The sequence below is a fragment of the Mauremys mutica genome, chromosome 19, assembly GCF_020497125.1.
Source record: "Mauremys mutica isolate MM-2020 ecotype Southern chromosome 19, ASM2049712v1, whole genome shotgun sequence".
Lineage (NCBI taxonomy): Eukaryota > Metazoa > Chordata > Testudines > Geoemydidae > Mauremys > Mauremys mutica.
Genome location: NC_059090.1, coordinates 27000707 through 27026401, shown reverse-complemented (window position 1 = coordinate 27026401; position 25695 = coordinate 27000707). Strand labels below are relative to the sequence as shown.

The 25695-nt window shown below is 48.3% G+C and overlaps 1 protein-coding gene across 1 annotated transcript in view; it reads left to right on the top strand.

The window, feature by feature from the left end:
* The window catches only part of LOC123353257 (rho guanine nucleotide exchange factor 40-like), a 62615-nt gene that overhangs the window by 23849 nt on the left and 13071 nt on the right, over positions 1-25695 (top strand). Inside the window, 2 exon segments of the mRNA XM_044994228.1 lie at positions 14188-14385; positions 19646-21857. Of these exon segments, the coding sequence (XP_044850163.1) occupies positions 14188-14385; positions 19646-21857 (2410 nt within the window).

The following is a 25695-nucleotide window of genomic DNA, read 5'->3' as shown; positions in this document are numbered from 1 at the left end:
TTTGCACTTTTAGAGAGAGGTAAGGGATTGACTCTGTGTACACAAATTTGCAGAGGGACAATATGGTTGAGGTCTGTTATTTCTCACCTCTATATATTATTTATTTAGTTTAAAACATTTTTGCTGTTAACAAGCATGTTGTCTCTGGAGACACAAATTCACAGTTTGAGAACTGCAAAACTAAGCATCTCTGATGTTCTACACTGAACTCTGAGTCCCATTGGGTAGATAGAAAGATTAACCTAAATAATCGATACTGAAGCCCCTGGAACCCCATAAAATTGGGTCCCTAATCCATGAACTATTGGAACTCATTTACAAAACTTTTCTTAAACATTACATGAATCTGTTGTCTCATACTATAGAATTAGAATGTATAATCCCTATTCTATGATGAGATCTCTTTGAGCTATAATGTATCTTAATTAAAACTATCTTTAGATAGGTTTTTTCCCCTCAAAAAGCATTTTATCCAAAAAATCAGATTTTTTTTTTATTAAAAAAAATACATTGATTTTTATCCACCTTGATTCATGCTTCATGGTTGTGGATTCTTTCAAACTTGTGCTGCCTCTCAGTCTGTGTTTACCTTTTGAACAAGGTTCTTCTCATACTCTCAGGAGAATGGTATGCAGGCCCGTTCATGGATGAAAGAAAAAAATGCCTGTGAATGTATTTTTTTGTGTGTTTGAGCTTCATAACCACCCACATTTTGGCATCCATCTCTTCTGTGCACAATGATGTCTTTTAGAAATCACTCGTTAAATCTCCGCCCTTCTTTGATATGTATGGAAATAATGGAAACGCATGAGACTGCTTTTGTTCAAACAGGCTATAAAGGGAGTATCTCTGGGGCTATATTTATTCCTTTCTAACTAGGAGTTAAGTGAAAGCGATCCACTCAGTTTATCACGGAGTTAGATAGCTTATTGGCATGTGTTTCTAACACTGTATTTGAGCCTGGGAAAGGTTTTCATCCAGTTCATGTAAGTCCTGAACAGCAGGCCCTAGGAGAAGGAGAACTTGAGGTCATGACTATTCATAGGATCATAGGACTGGAAGGGACCTCGAGAGGTCATCTAATCCAGTCCCCTGCACTCATGGCAGAATTAACATGTTTCTTTCTTTCCCAACAAGCGGTGATGCAAAAGTCTCAGAAAAGTTCTGACCAAGGGTTATGTATTAATGGGCAGATTTTCCAGAGAGCTCTTGATTCCCTGCAGGTCCCATTGTTTTCAGTGGGATCTACTGAGTGTGGAGCATGTTTGAGCGTTCTCATTCTTGTGGCCAGAGTTTCAAAGCACTTTGGGTTCCGGTGTTAGCTGCAAAGTTGGGTGAACCTGAACTGAGTCTGACTAGAAAGTAGTTAGGAGTAACAAGAAGGGTTTCTTCAGCTATGTTAGCAACAAGAAGAAAGTCAAGGAAAGTGTGGGCCCTTTGCTGAATGAGGGAGGGAACCTAGTGACAGAGGATGTGGAGAAAGCTAGTGTACTCAATGCTTTTTTTGCCTCTGTCTTCACAGACAAGGTCAGCTCCCAGACAGCTGCACTCTGCAGCACGGTATGGGGAGGAGGTGACCAGCTCTCTGTGGGGAAAGAAGTAGTTCAGGACTATTTAGAAAAGCTGGACGAGCACAAGTCCACAGGGCCGGATGCGCTGCATCCGAGGGTGCTAAAGGAGTTGGCCGATGAGATTGCAGAGCCATTGGCCATTATCTTTGAAAAATCATGGCGATCGGGGGAGGTCCCGGATGACTGGAAAAAGGCTAATATAGTGCCCATCTTTAAAAAAGGGAAGAAGAAAGATCCAGGGAACTACAGGCCAGTCAGTCTCACCTCAGTCCCTGGAAAAATCATGGAACAGGTCCTCAAGGAATCAATTCTGAACCACTTAAAGGAGGGGAAAGTGATCAGGAACAGTCAGCATGGATTCACCAAGGGCAAGTCATGCCTGACTAACCTAATTGCCTTCTATGATGAGATAACCGGCTCTGTGGATGAGGGGAAAGCAGTGGATGTGCTATTTCTGGACTTTAGCAAAGCTTTTGATACAGTCTCCCACAGTATTCTTGCCAGCAAGTTAAAGAAGTATGGGCTGGATGAATGGACAGTAAGGTGGATAGAAAACTGGCTAGATGGTCGGGCTCAACAGGTAGTGATCAATGGTTCCATGTCTAGTTGGCAGCCGGTATCAAGTGGAGTGCCCCAAGGGTCGGTGCTGGGGCCGGTTTTATTCAATATCTTCATTAACGATCTGGAGGATGGTGTGGACTGCACCCTTAGCAAGTTTGCAGATGACACTAAACTGGGAGGAGTGGTTGATACGCTGGAGAGTAGGGATAGGATACAGAGGGACCTAGACAAATTAGAGGATTGGGCCAAAAGAAATATGATGAGGTTCAACAAGGACAAGTGCAGAGTCCTGCACTTAGGACGGAAGAATCCCATGCACTGCTACAGACTAGGGACCGAATGGCTCGGCAGCAGTTCTACAGAAAAGGACCTAGGGGTTACGGTGGACGAAAAGCTGAATATGAGTCAACAGTGTGCCCTTGTTGCCAAGAAGGCTAATGGCATTTTGGGTTGTATAAGTAGGGGCATTTCCAGCAGATCGAGGGATGTGATCATTCCCCTCTATTCAGCACTGGTGAGGCCTCATCTGGAGTACTGTGTCCGGTTTTGGGCCCCACACTACAAGAAGGATGTGGAAAAATTGGAAAGAGTCCAGCGGAGGGCAACAAAAATGATTAGGGGGCTGGAGCACATGACTTATGAGGAGAGGCTGAGGGAACTGGGATTGTTTAGCCTGCAGAAGAGAAGAATGAGGGGGGATTTGATAGTTGCTTTCAACTACCTGAAAGGGGGTTCCAAAGAGGATGGATCTAGACTGTTCTTAGTGGTGGCAGAAGACAGAACAAGGAGTAATGGTCTCAAGTTGCAGAGGGGGAGGTTTAGGTTGGATATTAGGAAAAACTTTTTCACTAGTAGGGTGGTGAAGAACTGGAATGGGTTCCCTAGGGAGGTAGTGGAATCTCCTTCCTTAGAGGTTTTTAAGGTCAGGCTTGACAAAGCCCTGGCTGGGATGATTTAGTTGGGTTTGGTCCTGTTTTGAGCAGGGGGTTGGACTAGATACCTCCTGAGGTCCCTTCCAACCCTGAGATTCTATGATTCTATGAACACAGGTCATGTTGAGGTGACACAGCATTGCTCAGTGCTCAAGCAGCTCTGTGGAGTTAGTGGAACATGACTCCTGGGAATGGAGGAGCATAAGTGGCTGGAGCAGCGGAGGGCTGGTCTCATGAGGAATCAGCTGACCAGTCTCCTTGTGCTCTAGGGATGAGTTATCAGGGTTCTTCTGGGCTGGAAGCGTCTCCGTGAGGCTGATCCTTTCCTGCAGCCTGTACCCCAGATATGGACTCCCAGTGTTTGGGATCCACCGTAGCATCTCTTGTCATTTGGGATCCAGTGATAGGCAACCAGAGGGAGGGGCCCTAGGAAGCCATCCCTCCCCTCCTAGGGTTGCCACTTCGTTTATTAGTCTGATGGGGCTAGCTCCTTTCCCCTATGACATTGTGACATTGACATTACAGTATTGTGACATTGCATCAGTATGTCATAATGATTCATAGAGTTTAAGGCCAGAAGGGACTGTCAGATCATCTGATTTGACATCCTGTATAGCACAGCCCTTACATTTCACCAGGGCCGGTGCAAGGATGTTTCGCGCCCTAGGCAAAACTTCCACCTTGCGCCCTCCCCCATCCCCGAGCCCCGGCCATGAGGCGTCCCCCCGCCCCCGCAGCAGCTCCCTCCCTCCGCCCTGAGGCGTCCTCCCTGCAGCAGCTCCCCACCCCCCACCCTCCGCCCTGAGGCACCCCCCCCGCCCCAGCTCACCCCTGCTCTGCCTCCTCCCCGAGCACACCGTGGCTGCTTCACTTCTCCCACCTCTCAGCCTTGCGGTGCCAATCAGCTTAGGCGCCGCAAGCCTGGGAGGCGGGAGAAGTGAAGCAGCCACGGCGTGCTCGGGGAGGAGGTGGGGCAGGGGTGAGCTGGGGCGGGGAGTTCCTTTGCGTGCCGTCACCCCCCCTTACTTGCTGCAGGCGGCCCTCCCCACGCTCCCCTGCCCCAGCTCCCTCCACCTAAATGCCGGCGGTGACCGGGGCGCCCGAAGATCCGGCTGCCGCAGTCACTGCCAAAAAAATGCCGCCCCCCAAATCCTAGCGCCCTAAGCAACCGCCTAGGTCGCCTAAATGGTTGCACCGGCCCTGCATTTCACCCAGTTACCCTTGTATGGAGCCCCAGAGCTTGTGTACTAAAACATGTCTTTCAGAAAGGTATCCAGTCTTAATTTCAAGACTTCAAGAGATGGAGAATCAATCGCTTTCCTTGGTAGTTAGTTCCAGAGCTTATCACCCTCTCTGTTAAAAACAGTCTTATTTCTAATTGAATTTGTCTGGCTTCAGCATCTCGCCATTGGATCTTGTTATGCCTTTGTGTGCCAGAGAAATGCATACAATCATGTAATGCAAATGATTATTTAAGTGCTCGCTGATGTGAAGATAAAGTTTCTGGCACTGCTTAGTCATTTTGCTGGTGGATTATCTTCCCTTTTTTAGCACAGGCGTTTTCCAATCTGCTGGAAGATGCTCCCGGATGGGTGTTTGAGTTCAAGGTGATGGATATTGTGTAAAACTTGCTGAAACTGTGTAATGCTCCTGGCTAAAAGATGTTAAAAATGAGCCGAAAGTTTATGCAGTGCCAAGCTGATATAAATGAAGCCCCTTCATTTTGCTCTGGTTTCCCTGTCTCGTTGCTCGCTGGAGATTGCTCACAAACATGAAAGTCTCCTTCCCCTTGGTTCTAGGCCTGGGTCAGAATGATTGTGTTAGTGCTTCCTGGCATGTCACACACTGTGCTGAAATCTGGGAACAAGTGTAGGGTTGTAATCAGTAGTAATGGGATGAAATCAAACCAGGGCAATAATGCGTGCTGGATAGGAGGGAAAAAAATCCTAACTGTGAAATCTGTTGGACCACAGAATCTTCCTAGAAGTCTACTAAGGAAAGGAATGGATGCCCTATCGTTTGGGTCATTCCAAAGTGGATCTTGGAATCTAAGCACAATCCTGCATGAATTCAATGGAGGTGGACTTATTATCTCACTCAGTGTGTCACTCTAGGGCCTAGAATGTCGGTTGAGTCAACGTGAAGTGATGGAAGCAGCTACAAGTGTGGCTGAGAGCTCTTTTGTTCAGAATATCTCCAGGCTGAATCATCACTGGGTTTCGTGGTCTGTAAGCATCCACTTTACACTGGTATACAGCGGCAGTAAAGCATCTGTGCCATGCCAAGAGTCCTCGACCATGGTAACTCCTCCAATCGCCACCCTTACTACAGCTAATTTGTATGCGACAATTTAATTGGTTGTATGAGGGAAACGCCACTGATAGTGGATTACTTGGTCCATCTGCTGTGCCCATGCACCCAACTGCCACACACACAGATCTCCTTGAACAAACCCCTCAGACACTAATCAACACAGCCACCCACACAAGACCAGCAGCACAAGAATCTCAAACACACACAGGCCCTTATGACAGCACACACCCCTCATTCACCATTCTCACAAATTCACACAACTCTCCCAGCACAACCCCCTCAGACACAAATCAACACAACCACTCAACAACAAAAACACAGCCAGCACAGTAACCCCAAACATCACACTGAAGCCTAGAACGTCTGTTGAGTCAGGGGAAGCGATGTTCAGAACATCACCAGGTTCAAACATCACGTGGCCCTGGGCGAACCAGATGGGATGTTGGAGTCGAAAGGCTCTGTGGTGGTAGGAGCATGACGGCTGCTCAGGGGAGACAGTAACAGTACCATGGAGGTAACAAAGAGGTGCTTGTGCGTCTCCGCTAGGGGGCAGCTCGGAGCACAACCCTTGGGAAAATGTACAACATCGCTCACTACTGCACAGGGCATGGAAACCAGAGCCCCTATTTATGGCTTTTTTTACACACGTGGCTTTACGAATTACACCTGTGCGACAGCCAGCCTTTCAGGGACTAGTGATTTAATAAATCTTCTCCCGTCTCTAACTTCTGTCATTCTATCACTTGCGATATGACAGTTCTTATGACTCCTGATTTTAGAAATATACGTGTGCCACTTGACCGCTAAACGGAGGGCACATGTGTAGCCTGTCACTGTCCTCTCGCAGAGTAAGGGTGATGGGCTCTACCCTGGGCATATCACGTGAGCCACTCTGAAATAGAGTGACCTTTGAGGCATTGTGTGAATTCTTTGGAAAACAATGGAATGTGGAACAAAACTAGGTAGCGTTAAGTTGCACTAACATTGTATAAAGATTATCATTATAGTCGGGCATTTCAAAAGCGTGAGAGGCCTTGTCTGTGCACAGAGCTGCACCAGTGTAACCAAAGGTGTTTCCAAAACCCACTCCGCTGGGCTGAGAGGAGCTGCAGTTCCTCTTTCTGGCTGCTGGAGGGCGCCGTGGAGCACGGCTGCTTATTTTCCTCCCCTCTGGCTCCAAGCAGCCAGGGGGACAGAAGTGGGAGGGGAGTCCCAGTCCTCCCACCCAGCACCCACCATTGAGCTCAGCCACCCAACACCCCCCGCCCTGCCGCAGCACCCACTGAGCTCAGTCTGCCAGCACCCACCCCTGCCTGCCCCAGGCAGCCCAGGTCCCCCCCTACACACTAAGCTCAGCCATCAGGCAGCCCAGCCCCCACTGATCTCTGCACCAATCACCCCCCCACCCTTGACTTTAGTAAGACTTTCGATCATAGGCGCCAACTTCCCCTCTCGACCCCCACCCCTGCACCGCCCTCGCCCCATCCCCACTCCACCCCTTCCCCAAAGTCCCCGCCCCACCCCACCCTGCTCCTTTCCTGCCCCCATTCCACCCCCATCCCCCAATCAATATCGATATAGCAACTGGAGAAAAACCTCCAGGGCCCAGTGTCAGAGCTGTGCGAATGACAGTCAGGAGGGTGCAAAGCCGCCTACCCGCTGATGCGGCTCCCCGTGTGGCTGCTGGGCCTGGTGCCCTGCATCGGTCCTTCTGGGTTTGATAGTGCGCAGTGGGGCAGGAATGCCTTGACTTACCCCGTGTGCATTTGGCTGGAGCTTGGGAGCCCTGCATTCATTCTCTGCACTGGATAGAAGCTCATGCCATGCCCACTACTGTATACAGACGGGAGGCAGGATATTTGGTTCTCCAGGCTCTCAGGCAACCCTACATTCTTGTTTCCACCACTGCAATCCCCTGGCATAGCCCTTAAGGACACACTTGCAGATCTGCAGGCAGGACAGCCCCTGGGATTAATGTAGCATAAATTGTGCTATAACGAACAGCAGCTCGCGCTGCAGAATCCCTTGCGCTGTGCCTCTGTGCAGCCTCGTGCTAGGGCCGTTTTCAGACACTGCATGCCCCTCGGGCTGAAGGCACAGGGCTTTGCAGCCATGTGCAACTTGTCGCATTAGCACATGCTGATTGCTGGGGTGTGCCAAAAACTGCCCAGTGCAAAGTATGCCAGCGAAAGGAACGTGGGTGCAGCTGACTGGCTGATGCCTCTGGTAGTCATCCCTTCTCTACCTTAGAACAACTCTGCAGCTTCTTCCTGGCCACAGAGATGAACAGCCCCAGTCTGCTTTTCTTCGAAGTGGGAAGATATTGGTTGGTGAAACCTTGTGCCACGCATTAAATCCAAAGGCCCTCGGCCTGCCTGTGCCCAGTGGAGAGGCATGTTAGGGGAAGTACTTGACTTTGGCAGCAAGCCTGGGAAAGCCCTTCTTGAGTAGAATCATACCTGTCATCTGGAAGTCCAGGCTGCTTCCAGTCTGTTCTGCTCTTCACTTCCCGGCAGATGTTGCAGTCGCTGCCTGCGTTTGGGCATGGCGTTGTGATGCTTTTTACAAAGTGCTGAGGAACTGCATACTGAGAACATGTACAGAAGTGGGGCTTTGTGTCCGAAGTGCATTCTGCAAAGCAAGTGCCTCATCTTAATTTGGTTTGAATTAAACCAAAGATTGCAAGCTAATCATTTCCGAGTGTTTGTTTTTCTGCAGTGACTGTAATGATCATCCTGCATACTGTCCTGTAGCAGCTTCCAAGGCTGCAGCGTCAGTACCAAGCTGGGAGAGTGGATCGGCCACATGTGGAAGCGATTTACTCTCATTTCGTTTTGTGGAGCACCACTTTGCTGTATGAGCTGCATTATTAACTAGCTGCAGAGCAGTCAGGCTTGTGGCTGAGTGTTGGCTGTGTGCGGCTTGAGCTGGGTTGTGGTAGCACATTGTATCAGCACTTTTGGGGTGGTCCATTGCGTTTTGCAGGATGGAAGCATAGCAACCATATTCTCAAAGGACGTGAGCACCCACGTTTCCAGCTGAGCTCAACAGCAGCTGTGGCTGCACCTCTGAAAAATCAGGCCTGACTCTGTAGTACTCTGACTGCAGATTGCCTTCCACATGTGCATGGATTCTGTGCTTTCATCTTAAACCTACAGGCAGGCTGAAGCAAGAACCCTATGAGAGAGGTGAACTGCTCCTGTTTATCTCATTGGGAAGCTAAATTGCCAACATTAGGCTTCAGAGTTAAGTATCAGCTACAGAATTTAACAGCAGACCATATTAGCGAAAACATAAAGTGACTCGAGGACTGCAAGCCAAGCATGGGTAAAACATCGGCTGGTTGTCTTCTCCATTCTGCCCCTAAGCATTGGTACCTCCAAGTGAACAGTGGAGGCTGTGGACTTACATCTGTTCTCTGTAGAGTGTTCTCTTGGAAACTGATGGTTGCTGAAATTAGAGCTGATTGGAAAATAAGTGAAACATTTAGACTTTGTCGAAAGAATGAACACTGAAAAAAATCTCAGCAGAAAACTCAAAAACTGGAAAAACCTCCAGTTTTCAGACAAAATGTTTCCGTTTTTACTCTTTGGCTGAGGCCAGGGTAGTGCGAGGGGTCCACGGAGAATGACACTGAACTTGGAGCTGGGGACACCTTGCTGCTTTCTCCATTATTTCCATTTCTCTCTCGTCTCTGTCCATTGTTGTGCTGGTCTCTCCTCTCCTTGTTATTTCCTAGTCTCTGTATCTTTCCCACCCTTTCCCTTTGTGCAGCTACCATTTCTCCCCATGCTTCCCACACCTCGGAGTCTGCGTGTGCATGGGCAGCGTTCGGTGAGGGGTCGACGCTTGTGGAACTGAGAGCCGGGCTGTGGCCAAGTGTGAGTTCTGACCCCTCCCTTCTTACTTTGCTGAGCAATTCAGGTGCAGGCGTGTGTGCTGCTTGGTCACAAAACAGCCCAGGGGCTAGAGCCACAAAGGGACTTAGGAACCTTACTGCCACTTTAGGCACATTAAGTCCAACATTTAGACATCACTGAGATCCTCAGAACCATGGTTCACCTGCCTCTTAATGCTGTAGGTGCCTAAATTCCCTAAGAAGCTGCGTTTCTACCAGTAAAGTCTCCATGGCACCTCATTTTGGCTGGTGGCTATGTGCAAAACCACCTAATTCCTGATGCCAATGAGCGACTGGTGCCTAGTTCACACCTAAGCCTCGATGGGATTCACACTGGGCATTGCCCTGCCTATCTCACTTGTGGGCCCAATCCTGCAGGTGTGCTCAGATCATGCCTAACCTGCGTGCTAGACAGTAGTGCCCGCCTAGGGGGTAGGTGTTGCAGTGCTGAGCACAGTAATGTGTATTCACCCCTGACCCTGCACAGAGGGGGCATGGAGCAGCTGGCATTGCTGCTCGCTCCCCTCCTCTTCACACCCCTATGGGGCTGGGGGGGGAGGGGGAGGAGCAACTCTCCTTTCTTAACCCCAAACCTGGCTGGTGCCTGTGGGGTTTGCTGGAGCAGCACAAGGCAGGAACTGCACTGCTCACTGGCTTAACCTTGTATTTTAGACACACAATATTGACCCCTTTCAGCCCTTCGCAGAGGCTGTTTCCTCCGACCCCTCTGAAAACTAAATGGATAGGTAGGCGAAACCAGCAGAATCCCCCCATTCCCAGGGTGGAGAATTGCCGTAATGAGCACAGTGAATTGGCTGCCCCAGAGAGATCGTTAACCCTTTAAACACTTCCGCTGATTGCAGCTGTCATGTATTTACACTGCCCCGGGCTTCCCAAATGGACTCCTGGAATGGCTTTAGTTCTACCCACGGTACGGTGCCTCGTACACAGGGCAAAGCTTATCTCGGGAGCTGCTCCAGATCCATCGCGCTCAACGGGCCAGTGGCTGAGTGGAACTGCAGAGAATGCTAGAAGGTGCTGTTGCAGCAATCAGTGTGTTAATGAGTTAATCCCTGTTTGTGCCATATAGGGTGACCACTTCACCTCACTAAAATAGCGGGACACAGTGGGATGCCATCAGCCCCACCCACAGTCCACCCCCGCTCCTCCCAGGCTCCGCCTCCACTCTGCCTCAGGTCTCACCAGCTCGGCCCCCCCTACCACGCTCTTCCTCATCCCCCGGCCTGCCGCTGGCTTGCTGCGTCCCTCCTCAGTCCCCTACCCACTGCTCACCTCCCTACCCCCCACCTGCCACTCACCCCTATGGCACCGACTTCCCCTCTGCTGGGTGGGGGCTCACCCACCCCCCACCTCTTCCCGCCCCTGCACCGCCCTCACCCCGCCCCCATTCCACCCCCTTCCCCCAAGTCCCCACCCCTGCCCTGCCTCTTCTTCGCCTCCTCCCCTGAGCGCGCCGCGTACCTGCTCCTCCCGCCTCCCTCCTGGAAAGTGCTAAGCGCTGTCAAACAGCTGTTAGGCAGGAGGAAGTGCTGGAGGGAGGGAGGAGCGGGGATGCGATGTGCGGGGGGGCGCGGGTGGGAGAAGGCAGTGAGGAGGGGGGAGCATGGCTGCAATTTTTCCCCATGGGTGCTCCAGCCCTGGAGCACCCACAGGGTCAGCACCTCCCTCCCACTCGCCTCCATACCTGAATATCGGGACAAATGGCGTCCCAATCGTACATTGATCAGGACGCGGGACAAAGGCTTAAATATCAGGACAGTCCCGATTTTATCGGGACATCTGGTCACCCTAGTACCATATGATCGTTAAGGTTTCCTACTTAAAACTGAGACTCAGGAAATGTCAGTGTTAAAGGCTGGATTTGTAAACAAGCTTGGTGCATGCTTACTGCAGTTGCACACTCAAATCAGGTACCTATGTGTGCACGTGCCCAGAAACAGCCATTTGTGCATGTAAGATGTAACTGCCAGTTAGGTGCATAATTGTGGGTACTCTTTGTGTCCCTACATTGCTTAAAATCAAACCCCAAAAAGCAGACGGAGGACTGGGAAGATTAACTACATCTTTGTAACATATCTTACAGGCCTGTAAACCTAACCTCAATATCAGGCAAATTGCTGCAAACTATTGTAAAGAACAGAATGATCAGGGATAGAGATAAATATGTTGGGGAAGAGTCAACATGGCTTTGTAAAGGGAAATTATGCCTCGCCAATGTATTAGAATTCTTTGAGGGTGTCAGCAAGCCTATGGACAAGGTTGATCCAGTGCATATAGTGTATTTGGACTTTCAGAAAGCCTTTGACAAGGTCCCTTACCAACTACTCTTGAGCAAATTAAGAAGTCACGGGATAAGAACGAAGGTCCCCTCATGGATCAGTGACTGGTTAAAAGATAGGAAACACAGGGTAGGAATAAATGGTCAGTTTTCACAATGGAGAGAGGTAAATGGCAGGGTCTCCCAAGGATCTGTACGAGGACCTGTGCTGTTCAATATATTCATAAAGGAACTGGAAAAGGGGGTAAACAGTGAGGTGAGTAATTTTGTATTGTCTTCAAATTTTGCCAAGATAGTTAAGTCCAAAGTTGACTATGAAGGGTTACAAATGGATCTTACGGAACTGGGTGAAAAAATTGCATTTATCAACATTGAATTTCATTTGCTAAGTAATGCACATCATAAAACATAATCCCAACTATACATATAAAATGATTAGGTCCAAACTAGCTGTTACCAGTAAAGAAAGAGATCTTGGAGTCATCATGGAGAGTTCTCTGACAACATCTGCTCAATGTGCAGAGGCAGTCAAAAAAGCGAACAGCATGCTAGAAACCATTAGGAAAGGGATAGATAATAAGACAGAAAATATCATAATGCCACTATGTAAATCCAAGGTATACCCATACCTTGAATACTGTGTGCGGTTCTTGTAACTCCATCTCAAAAAGATAGATTAGAATTGGAAAAGGTGCAAAGAAGGGCAACAAAAATTATTGGGGTATGGAACAGCTTCCCTATGAGGAGAGATTAAAAGGACTAGGACTGTTCGGCTTAGAAAAGAGATACTAAGGTGGGATATGATAGAGGTCTATAAAATCATGACTGGTGTGGGCAGAGTGAATAGGGAAGTGTTATTTACCTCAGAACACACGAACCAGAGGTCACCCAATGAAATTAGCAGGCAGCAGATTTAAAACAAACAAAGGAAAGTATTTCTTCACACAACACAGTCAACTGGTGGAACTCGTTGCCAGGGGATGTTGCGAAGGCCAAAACTATAACTGGGTTCAAAAAAGAATTAGACAAGTTCATGGAGGACAGGTCCAGCAATGGCTACACGGCGAGATGATCAGGGATTTAACCCCCTGCTCTTAGTGTCTCTAAAATGCTAGAAGCTGGGACTGAACAACAGAGGATGGGTCACTCAGAATTGCCTTGTTCTGTTCATTCCTCTGAAGCATCTGGCAGCAGCTGCCGTCTGAAGACAGAAAACTGGTTTAGATGGACCATTAGTCTGACCCAGTATGGCCGTTCTTACCGTCTTATGTTTAGCTAAGGATGTTGCTGCTGCAGCCACAGGGCTCTTTGTCCAGGATATCAGTGCTCTCTGCGCCCTGTGAGAGACAACTGGTCTGTATGCACTCCCATGTTTTGGTGTTTAACGTTTATCTCTGTATTATTCCTACATAAGGAACTGAGTGGATCCCTTCCCCCTCACAAATGTAGCTCCTGCGGGCTTTTGGAGATCGATGTAACTAAAGGGAGGTGGGGACGTAGGTATTATCTTTATTCCGTGTTTGTACGGTTGTATTAAACAACACTGACTACATGCCATGGCTATTTTCTGTGCATTTATTTCACTAAAGGCGGGATAATATGCACGTTGGATTTTTGTAACATTATCAAGGGGTTTTGACTCAATGCCCATGTTAATAATTGTCTTGTGAAGGCTTCCATAGGGCTGCAGGAATGGTATGAGTGTGAGAATAATGGAAGTGCCATCACTGAGCACTGCAGGTTTGTGTCTTTAGAAAGAAGGGAGATCCCACTCACATACCCCGGAATAGGATCTACAGGGAGTAGCTCGCCCTGTAGAGACCCTCCCACTGCCGTGGCAGCTCTCTGGCCACCAAGCTCCCCTGGGAGCCAAGCACCTGCTCAGTACTTTGAGGATATCTGAAAAAATCAAAATGACCTACAGTTTGGCCCTCCGAGTGCTACCCAGTAGCACACACAAAACAGCTTCTCCTGCTGAGGCATCTGACGCACTGAGCAACATCATTAAAATCACCACTCACTCCACATGGCTACACCTGTCCTGCTGCACGTCTACTTTTCAAACATGGGGAGAGGGTGGGGTTAATGAGCATGGGGAGAGGGTGGGGTTAACGAAGGCTCTCTTTAGCCCTCCGAGGTATGGAACACCGGCCTTTACACACCTATGTGCTGAGTGGAGCTTCCAAATGTGGCGTGGTTGAAAAGGTGTTTGAAACTTGGGCCTGCAGATCCACACGCCCCACTTCACTGATGTGCGGCAATAACACGTTAATTGCAGCCCCACCCGACTCAGCAGGGAGAAGGATTTGCTGTGTTAGCTGGATGCTGTGATGATCTCAGAGCCGTGTGCAGCTCTCTGTTATGTGAGCGCTTCACTCACACACTGGGGGACCTTATTTTAAAGACTATTTTACATGAAAATTCACATAATAAGGAAGTTAACAAGGACTTAAGCTCATTCTTCCTCTTCCTCCTTTGCTTGAGAGGCCCTACATCTTGCAGGGGCTGCATCCCAGGAGTTTGGGGGTCCTTAGCATGCTATCCCCTCTGTTCTCTGGGAGGCGAGGTTGGGACATGCGGCATCCTGGTGCCATTAATGTTCTCTCTCGACAGGACTCCGAATCACTGGACAGGTGCATACAGAGTACCTTATCCGTGCTCTACCCTCCGTTTGAGGCCACAGCAGCCACGGTTCTGTGCCAGGTTTTTGACGTGGTGGAGAAGACGTACCGCGGGGATGGACTGCGCTACCTCATAGATTTCCTGATTCCAGCAAAGCACATCTTGCAGTGCATTCAGCAGGATGCCTGTGTAAGTATCGCTGTCTCCCAGAGGCCTGTGTACAGCTCCTCAGGAGGCTTTTCTTACAGAAAAAGCAACGAGCAGTGCTTGTGGCACCTTAGAGACTAACAAATTTATTTGGGCATAAGCTTTCGTGGGCTAGAACCCACTTCATCAGATGCACGAAGTGGAAAATACAGGAGCAGGTATAAATACATGAAAAGATGGGAGTTGCCTTACCAGGTGTCGGGTCAGTCTAACGAGACAATTCACTTAACAGCAGGATACCAAGGGAGGAAAGAAAACTTTTGAAGAATAAAAAGAATAAATGGACACAAATCTGACATCAGGAATCATAACATTCAAAAACCAGTAGGAGAACACTTCAATCTCTCTGGTCACTCAATAACAGACCTAAAAGTGGCAATTCTTCAACAAAAAAACTTCAAAACCAGACTCCAACATGAAACTGGAGAACTGGAATTAATTTGCAAACTGGACACCATCAGATTAGGCCTGAATAAAGACTGGGAGTGGTTGGGTCATTACAAAACCTAAACCTATTTTCCCCAATACTAATTTCCTCCTACAGTTACTCACACCTTCTTGTCAACTGTCTGAAATTGGCCACTCTTATTACCACTTCCAAAGTTATCTTTCCTCCCTTGGTATCCTGCTGTTAAGTGAATTGTCTCGTTAGACTGACCTGACACTTGGTAAGGCAACTCCCATCCTTTCACGTATTGATACCTGCTCCTGTATTTTCCACTTCATGCATCTGATGAAGTGGGTTCTCGCCCATGAAAGCTTATGCCCAAATAAATGTGTTAGTTTCTAAGGTGCCAGAAGGACTCCTGGTTGTTTTTGCTGATACAGACTAACATGGCTACCACTCTGAAACCTTGCAAGGCACTGTTTTCTTGTAGCATTAGTCCATAAAAGTGCTGGCAAAAAGTATCATTAATGTATTTCTTTATGTTTATAGTTTATAGTATGTGGACAGGCAGATGGACAAGAAATGGTTGAGGATTAGTTATTGAAACCTACATTCCAGAAATCAGAAGTGGGCTGGTGCCTTTGTGGAGAGCATAAACAGAGGCCTCGAATGAAAGGACTGAAGGGAGTTTTAGCTGAGTCTCTTTCTGAACCTTTACTGAGGCACACCTGACAGGAATATGGTAGTTTCTATCCCCTAGAGTCTCCTCAGTGATACGGAGTAGGAAGCCAGATTCTGCTGCTGGCAGGAGAACACTCTGGATTAAACGTTGCCAGTCGGTGTTTTGCCCAGAACTCCCACTCCTTGTTGATGGTTGCTGGAATGTTCCCAGACTCAGTAGCCTCGAGGAGTCACATTACATTGCTGCTACTATGATGCTGAGATTAGCATTTTCCAGCATTGCCAGCGCTAAGCATTCAAAAATCATGAGTCAGGCCTTCCAAAGTTATTAGATTGGCTTAAAAAATCATATGATCTTAAAAAAAATGTTTTTTTTCCTTTGTCTTCTGGATTCTGAGCCTTTAGGGTGCACTTGGGTCACATTTTCAAGGTTTTCTCTGCCACCAGGAGGGCTAGAAACTTCTTATTGAAGAAATGAAAGCTGAGATTCTTGCATGATCACTTGTTTCCAGGAGTTGGGGATTTAAGAAAAACAACAAATATCATGAGAATTCCGATGAAATTGCAAATGTTGGCAACACTGTAAATGTTGGTCCTGATTGTTAGTGGCCTCCAGCTGGTGTGTGTGTGCAATCTTGCACATGTACTTTGCACTATCACACTTGTACGTGATCCATTTGTCAGTTTGTGAAAATTGTGATTTGCATGTGAAAATGCACAGGGGCTGCAATCTACTACCTGGATGTGCAGGTGTTCCTGCTTGAATGTACATGTGCAGGTTTGCACATCTCACGTTGTACACACAGAGGTGCAGGCCAGGTGGCGGTCCGTAATAGAGTGTACAGGCTCTTTGAGATTTATGGGGAGCCCTCCCGGTTCAGTAATCCCCTGTTCCAGAGTTGCCCATAAAGACCCTGTGAAACAGGAGATGTGGTCCCTGAGGGGCAGGCAGTGGTTGCGGGGTTTGGGTTTATAGAGAAGCTCCTTCTTCAGAGCTCAGGTTTAGGGCCCAAGGCTGCGGCAGGTTGGGCTGCAGTTCCCCTCCCAGTCAGAGGGAAGGTGAGTTCAGCTCTTGGTGAGTTCAGCCAGGCGTTCTTTGAGACCAAGGCCTGCTGGGATATGTAGTCCACATGGTAGTTATAGTCAGACCCTAGAGTCTGGCAGAGCATGTTGGGAAATAAGGGGAGATAATGAGAGTTCCCCAGGGCGAGCGAGAGGCCTTGTGGCAGCCCCCTGGGCCTTGCTGCTGTGCAGTGCCTGTGGGGCAGCCCCCCTGAACAGACGCCTGGCACTGCCGCCTTGGCAAGTCCACGGCGAAGGAAGGGACTTCGGCTCCTGCTGCAGGCAACTGTTCCCCTCCAACTGGCTGCCTTCCCGCTTCCCGCCTCCCGGGGGAGAACAGCCAGTGCGGGCTGCCGGCGTTCCCGCCCCGCCGGTGCCAAGGAGAGTTGGGTAGGCAAGCGGGACGGCTGAGAGGAGCCGCATAGCTCCGGGGCCGGCTTTTTGCCCTCCTCCCCCCGCCCTCCCACCGACAGTGGGTTGGCGCCTTCCTCCCGCCTCCTCTCTGTGCTGCACCCTGGGACGTGGCAGAGGAGGAGCCCTGCTGGAGCTGCTCCGGCCTGGCCGTGGTGAGTGCCCCAGGCCTGGAGGTGCAGTCTGCACCGTGCAGAGCCTCCACAGCTGCAGGAGGAGCAGGGGTGGTGCTGTCAGCCAGGGGCAGATTGACTGACTGGGGTGGGGGTGCGTAATGAATGGAGGTCGGTGTGCAGGGGACACAGGCACATCATGCTGCCTGGCCAAACCAATTATCACACCGGGGCGGGGTTGGTGGGTGGGATTCAAATATCAGGAGACAGACCAAAAATCCATGATTAATTCCCAGCTCAGAACCATGGCAACCGGGGGGTATTTTCCCAGAGCCTGTTGATAGGTAGCTGGTTACCACCCCTCCTGCTAGAAGCCCTGCTGTGCTCCCTCCATCAGCTCTTGTACTTGCACCTCCTTCAGCCAGCCAGCTGCAGTGGCCTCCTACCGCAGGCCCCCATCTTCCAAGTGTAGACCCTCAAATAGTGGCAGATAAGCAGTGTCCTTTACCTGGTGCAATATTCCAGCAGGGTTTAACCCCGCGGGGTTCCTGAAATGATGCCCCATTGCCCATACTTGTCAGAAATGGGTCATTCTCCTAGTGTAACTGGGTTAGAGACACTCCAGAAACCCTGTTTAAAAAAACAGAGAACCTACATTCTACAGCAGAAAACAGAAACCTTAAGCAGGCCCCGTATTGACCACTTCAGCATTGCTTTGCTAGCACAGGCTTGAATTTTCTTCATTCAGATCCCTCTGTAAAACACATCTCACTCCTGAATCCTTTCAGTGACAGCCCACAACATATATAGAGAAGGGAAGCTATAGCAAAGGGGGAAAAGGCAGCTTGCCGACTCAACCTGCAAGCTGGTATCCTGCGTACTGAGGTCTGCGTCTAGTGTAGATTGTGAGCACCTTAACGGTATGTCTACACTACCCGCCAGATCGGCGGGTAGCGATCGGTTTATCGGGGATCGATATATCGCGTCTCATCTATCGATCCCCGAACACGCTCCTGTCGACTCCGGAACTCCACCAGAGCGAGCTGCGGTAGCAGAGTCGACAGGGGGAGCCGCGGCCATCGATCCTGCGCTGTGAGGATGGGACGTAAGTCGAAATAAGATACTTCGACTTCAGCTATGCTATTCACGTAGCTGAAGTTGCGTATCTTACATCGACCCCTCACACTAGTGTAGACCAGGCCTAAGGCAGGCAAACATCACCAATGCTTGTACAGCCCATGTCTCATTGCAGGCAGTCGGTAAATAACACCTGGCCACTTGCTCTCTGCCTGCAGCCTTTGAAAACTGTTCATGTTAGTACTGTACAGTAAATCACCCGCAAATTTGCAGTAAGTAAGCAGTTGTCTGGTTGCATTGGCTTAGGTACATACATTGTCTTGCTTGCTAGAGAAGTTCAGAATGTTTGGAGCCGTTCCCTCTGCTCCAGTAAGTCACAGCTGAGAGAGAGCTGGGGTCTTCTGGCTTGAGCATTGCTCTGAGACAGTGATTCCCAAACTGGGGTTTGTGAACCCTGGGGGTTCGCGAAATGTTACAGGGGGTTCTTGGAAAAAAAATCCCTAATGGTGGACAGAGCTGTCCATAGGGATCCCGGGCAGCATAGGGCCAGCAGCCCAGAGCCCCTAGATGTCCAAGAGCTAAGCAGTTCAAAGCAAGCCTATCTATCACACTGAGGAGATTTAAACTTCAAGACTCCTTATGAGAAACGGAAAGGGAGGTGAATATTTTCTGCTGTTTTTAAAATTAAATAGGCAGCTAGTCTTGTTTTTAAATTATTATGAAGAACAAGTTTAAGCTTTGTTGTAACGTGCGCTGTTTGCCTGGACTGCTCAAGACCTGAATGCTTGTGTAGGAGGAACTCTTTTGAGAGAGATCTTGGAAAAGTGAGATCTTGGAAGAGTGTTGCCATTTTCCTAATGTAATAAAAATACTGTAATGATAAATAATGAATAATAAATAGTGTGTAATAAGCATGTCATAAAAACAAATTTTATATTTCCAAGATCACTGCTTTTATCATTTATACTCAGGTACAAGAGAAAATCCCTGGAAATATTCATTTTTAAGAGGGGGTTCGTGAGACTTGACGTGCTAGTGAAAGGGGTTCACAGGCTGTTAAAGTTTGGGAACCACTGACCTAGGATGTGGGAATCCTTCTGTGTTCTAAACCCAGCTTCTCTGTGCCCTTGTCCAGGTCACTTCACATCTTTGTGCCTCATTTCCCCCATCTTTAAAACGGGGATAATAATTGTTCACGAGGCCACCTTGCAACGTGTTAATTCCTTATGCTTAAGCATTTGTTCTGCCTTATATGTAGCTGTGACACTCTGAGTACCTTTCCCAGACCTGAAGAAGAGCTCTGTGTAGGGTGAAAGCTGGTCTCTTTCACCAACAGACGTTGGTCCAATAAAAGATATGACCTCCCCCACCTTGTCTCTCTCATATTCTAGGGCCAACATAGTACAGCAACACTGCAAACTGTAATAGGAGCCAGTCATCTTTTCTGTCACAAAGACTGTGGTGACCTCTTTCTATCACTGGTGCTGAAATGCTTTTCTCCTCTCCATAGGTTCAGTACTGTGGATTGCTGTTCCACCATGAAGGCTGGCCTCTCTGTGTCCATGAGAAGATTATAGTCCAGCTGGCCTCCATAGACTGGCGAGCCTTAAAGCCTGGTGACTTCTACCTGCAGGTGGTGCCCTACCTAAAGAAGTCGCCACGAATAGTACTGAAATGTTTGGCAAACGACAAACATAATGTAGAGGAAGTTGTGGTCCCAGAGGTCTCCTACACCTCTATTTTTTCTGTGGAATGGTTGGAGTCCATCAATGGAGAGCGGATGGGTACAGCGCTGGAAAATTGTTTACTAGCCTCTGATGATAAAATATTCCGGGTTCCCTGGGATAAAATCGTCAATCCTGAATTTATTGATAAACCAAAAATAATTGAAAATAATATCACAGCTCTCAAAATGGCTAAAGAATCTTCAAATTTGTGCTTCCCAATGGAGCATCCCAAATGCAACTCACCGGCTCCTGGACCTCAAGCTTTGCCGGAGCAAGAAGTGATGCAGGACAATTTGGTCATTAGCAGGACTACTCAGGAATCAGCTGACACCATTGTTAATGGTATGAGTTCTGTGCCCCTGGAGGACTCTGAAAGCGACCCTGAAGGAGAGTATGTAGAGCTCACGGAAGTTTCATTGCCAAGATTTGGGCCACAAGTGGGCTCCTTAACCCAATCGATTGCCTTAAATTCTAGAACTCAGCCCAGACCAAGAGTGAATGTCTCTAAAGACAAACACAGGCTTATTGTCCTTCGGGACAGTAGCACATGTTCAAAGAACTTGGTTTGTTCAACACTCATACAAAAGCAGCACGGTCAGACGGACACACCGAGGGCCTCTTATTCAGGGGCTCATGAAAATGGAATTCATTTGGAAAACAACAAAAGGATGCGACATGGTGAAGTGTTACCAAAATGTCAGCTGGAATCAAATGATCCTGGCAGTGTGGGGAATTCAGACTCTAACTTTCACACAGCTGCATCTCCAGCCAGCAATGCAGAGAGTTCATCCTCCGTGGGGCAAGGGGCACCCAGTGAGCACACGATAGACTGGAGATATGCAATGTGCAGTTACAATGATGTTTGTGCTGGAGACAGTGCTGAATGCAAGGAACAATTAATAGAGACTCCTGGAAAAACGGAAGCTGAAAATGATAGGGCAGAAACTGGGAAAGAAACCACAGAGCCGAGCCCAGAAGCACTTCCATTGAATGCTGCTGCTAGGGAGGGAATGCAAAACCAAGTGAGAGCCCATGAGCACAGTGACAGCACCCGGGTGTATTTTGCTCCGGTTTCTGTCACAGGACATTCCACAGCAAACTGCAGACTTGAGGAAGACTCTGGCATTCAGATTACATCTGAATCCTCAGGTCTGACAGAACAATGCTTCCGTTCATCAGTGGATGTGCCAGATAGAATTGTAGAACACAATCATTGCAGTAATCCGCTAGCAGAACATTGTCCTCCGTTAAGTCAGCCTGCAAAGTTGAACCGAGGACAAGCAGAGCAGTTCGGAGAGTTAGGCAGTGGAGTTAGTGTTGAGGAAGTCTGCAAAGAGACTGAGGAACCAACATTCACTGGGAACGAGAAGCAGAATAGCCATACATACTCCTCTGCTGTTGACAGGCGGGTGGATGGATACTTGCCACAGGACAAAGGACAGGAAGTCATGGGCTGTACACAACAGAAAGTAGAAGAAGCCAAACTACTCCAAACCTCTGGGCTAACAGAGATCAGACAGACAGCAAAACGGCTAGATAACAATGGCACAATGGTAGGAGTACATACAGAGGGCTCCTGTCAAACTGAAACCAAAAGGGATAGAGAGAAATGTGAGGAGAAACAAAGCTGTGTGGAAATCCAGTGTCACAAAAGTGTAGCGAACTCTGTGCTGTTGCAAACCCCAGCAGAAGGGGTTGGCCTGGAACGTGTGGCAGGACAGGATTTGCAAGGGGGGCCGGAGAACAAACAAGGTGCTGCTGAACAAGAGAGGTCGTGCAGAAGGACCATCCCAAAGGCTGGGAATGAGTCGGCAGCCTTGGAAACTCTAGACATGCTGAAACCCCAAGCAGAGGAACCGGAGGCCACACTGCCATCTTCTCCACCTATGGATGGGGATAATACTAAGAGGCCAATGCAGCTGGCTGAATGGAGCAGCAATTCAAAATCCACCCCTTCCAAGCAGGAAGCAGCTTCTCAGGATTCACCTTCTAAAGGTAAGCATCTGTCCTCTGTATTTGAGATACACACGCACACACAGAGGAGGGCCCAGACAGCCTACCCCCGACAGGCAGCTGCCTCCTGGAGAATTTTTTTTAGCAAATGTTAAACACAGTTTAAACACTAATTATATTTGTGCATTTAGATGAGCCTATGGCTGAGAGAGGATTCTGGAAGCATTTACCTTGGCACTATGAATGTACACTGGCAGGAGAGGCATTATTCTCACCCAGACTCACTATGGCCTGGGGTTGTCATCCTACATTCAAGTGGGCATAGTGTGGGTATTTTGTCCAACACAACATTGCCAGTCTTTAAAGCCCTTCCGTTGACCAGGTAATCCCCACTTCCCATGGTAATGTGCACTTAATAAATATGCACAATAGAAATGTGTAATAATCATAGAATCTCAGGGTTGGGAGAGACCTCAGGAGGTCATCTAGTCCAACACCTTGTTCAAAGCAGGACCAACCCCACTAAATCATCCCATCATAACAGAATGTATATTGTTCTGACCCTTTCATAATTGAAGGCCAGATCTGGGAGGTTACCTGGGGCAGAAGGCTACAGCAGAAAAAGGCCACAGGAAAACAGATAGGCTTTTTAATGTGACCTGAACACCAGATTTGGACTCTGGTGAAGTAGTGTAGAAAGCAAATCCTAGTACTGAGGACCCCCACTGAAAACGCCCTCTCTCCAACTCACTTATGATTAAACTAGCTAGCTGTTAGCCTGAGTGGCCTGGCCAATCGCAACGTTTCAGATGGGGAAGTGAAGGCATAGTGAGGTTAAGTGGCTTCACCCAAGTCACACAGTGTTTCAGTGGCAGAGCTGGGATCAGACCCCAGATCACCTGACATCCAGGCTTGTGCATTAATGAAATCACCGTCCTTCCCATAGAGGAAATTGGACACGCAGGTAAAATGTCAGGGCTCCTGCACAAGGTTATATGGATGTAGTGTCTATTCAGACAGATTGCAATGCTCAAGTCATAGTGTTTCGAGAGTTAGCAGAGCTACAGACCTAACCGTGCAGTTCAAATCTTCCAAAACATTGCACGGGCACAGGACACTCCAGTTAGACATCTCTAAGTCAAGGAAAAATTAGCAGGGGCTGCAATAGTAGAATGAGAGGACAGGTGAAAGGCTATGGGAAACAGACCGTGAAACTGCATTAGCTAGAGCTCGCCTGACCAAATCTAAAGAGACAGATCTTGTGGGGTCTCAGTAGACAGATGGGAGCTTCCATACAGTGCCTGTACAGTAGACACAAAATCCCCACCTTCCTTTTGTAGCACTACAGCCATAACTGAGGTGTGGGATCTGGTTGCAAGCATAGTTGTTGTTACCTGACTGTTACATGTCCAAAAGTTGCAGTATAGTCCGGGCCTAATTACATCCCTGTAATTGGGCTAACGTCATATCCTGTGTCTCTTGGACTGGCCATGTCTACATTGCAATCAGGAGGTGTGATTGCAGCATGTGTAGACGTAGCTAGGTCAAAGTTAGCTCTAGTAACAATAGCAGCGAAGCCGTGGCAGCAGGGGCGGATGCCAGGGGGCTAGTCCTGCCCTCCTAGGACCCTGGGTGTGTACTTGCACAGCTGCCGCTCATGCTGTCCCAGCTTCACTGCTATTGTTACTTGAGCTAGCTAGATCAAAGCTAGCTTGGGTATATCTACTGGCGCTGCAGTCACGCCTCCTGATTGCGGTGTAGACATACCCACAGCTAAGACGTGTCTACACTAAAGCATCAGGACACACTGTGACGGAGCTGGGTTTCCTGGCAGTTATAGGTGTAGAGAAGATTGGGCCTCAGTGTTCGTGAAAGTGACATAATGACAGCCAGGGAAACCAACTTGCTCTACCTGTTGTTCTGGTGCATTGTGAGTGAGTTCCCCCTGACAATGCTACCCCACTAATGACCAGACACACCCACACAAACAATAGGAGTTCACTTCCATGCCCAGTGTGTAGGCTTTTCAGTGGTGGATGCTAGTACTTAACAACTGTGATGTCTCCTTAGAATGAGACACTCTCCACATGGGCTACAAAGCAGCCATTGGATGGTAACTGGTTTTAGTCATTGCCGTCTTGTGCCAGATTTTGCCTGATGACCCAGAGGTGAAAGGCCCATGGCTGGAAGTCAGAAAACCTGGGCATTCAGGTTGCCACACACTCTTTTAATGACCCTCGCCTCAGTGCTTCAATGTTCCCATCTGAGGAGTCCAAAAATAACTGATCCCAGTTGAGGTTATGAGATGATGAAAGTGAGAGATGCTGGCTGCTCTCCAGTTCACGTGCAATGTCCAATCACTGCAGTAGTGGAACTTAGTGACATAATACTTAGAGGGAAAGCAAAGGGCCTTTCTATTTCAAAAATACATTAGGGTTTTAAAGGTCATGACAGTGGAGTTATTGCAGAAATAGGTGAGTCCCAGCCTGGATGTTGTTCTGAGCCGTGGCCCGCAGCCCTTCAGTTGAAAGGTCTTGTGTTAAAAATACTTTACTCAAAATATGAGTTAAGGGGTAGGGAAAACCAAAATGTTGTCTCAAAGCTGGCGGTACTTGGCTTTTAAAAATACTCAGAGTGTTTCCTTATCACTGGCACTACAATAAATTAAAGTGCAAAAGGGGATAATTTACCTCACGGAGATGTGGGAAGCTTAGTTCAGTCGATAACATTTGTGAGGGCTTTGAGATCCTTGGATGGCAGGTGCTTGTTTAATTCATTATGATTATCTCGCCATTTCTAACCCAGACAACAACTACGGCCTCGTCTGCACCTAAAATTTAGGTCAACCTATGTACATCACTCCGGATTTGAAAACTTCACCCCACCGAGAGATGTCATTAAACTGACCTGAGCCCCAGTATAGACACTGCTAGGCTGACAGAAGAATTCTTCCATCAACTAGCTGTTGCCTGTCAAGGGGGTAAATTTACTACAGAATAGAAGAACCTCTTCCCTCGCTGTAGTAAGTATCTACACTGCAGCGGTGTAGCTGCAGTGCTGCAGCAGAGCCACTGTAGTGCTTGTAGTGTAGACATAACCTTAGAGATACAATTCCAAAGTGAACTAGACACAGTATTTACTATCCTTTTGGTATTCATTTCCAGCCGCGTTCCCTGCCAGCTGTTCTGTGTCTGTAAGTTCTAAGAGTTACAGAGTGAAATTCTTGATCGTTCAGTTCACAGAATCGTGGAACTATAGGATTAAAAGGCACTGCAGGGGTCATGCAGTCTAACCCCTGGCCAGTTCACATTATAGTTGAGGTTGTAAAACTGTTGCCATTATAATCCCATATTTCATCCCACTCCTGACGTCCCGAGACAGTCCCAAATTGAGCTGAAACATACTTTGCTTGATCTCTACCCAAAAGTGAAGTGTCTTTGGAAAGTCTAAGCAAAACCCCTTCTGCTGTGTCTGAGTTGGGAGAGCACAGCAAACCCCCGCTGCTCCCACGTACAGACATTCCGGCTGCCATTTCCCCTGCACTGATAACGTAAAGACAAGGCAGATTTGTCATGGAAGGAGTCCTCATTTGGAAAAAAAAGAGTTGGCTATTAATGAAATAGTTATGTGACTGAAAAATCACTTCCGAGCATGCTCAGCAGCATCTAAGATTTTTTTACCGTCCCGCCCACTAGTGATGTTACAGTGCGCACCGGGATCAGGCCAGAATCGTGGACTGTGCTGAATTTGCAAGAGCTGAGGCTCTTAGGCTGTCGATGGGGCAGTTTGCAAGAGGAATACCAATGTCCCTTTGCACCCTGCACAGCCCAGCCCTCTCCCACAACTGCTGCCTTAACCTCAGGGAAAGGAGAAATCTGCA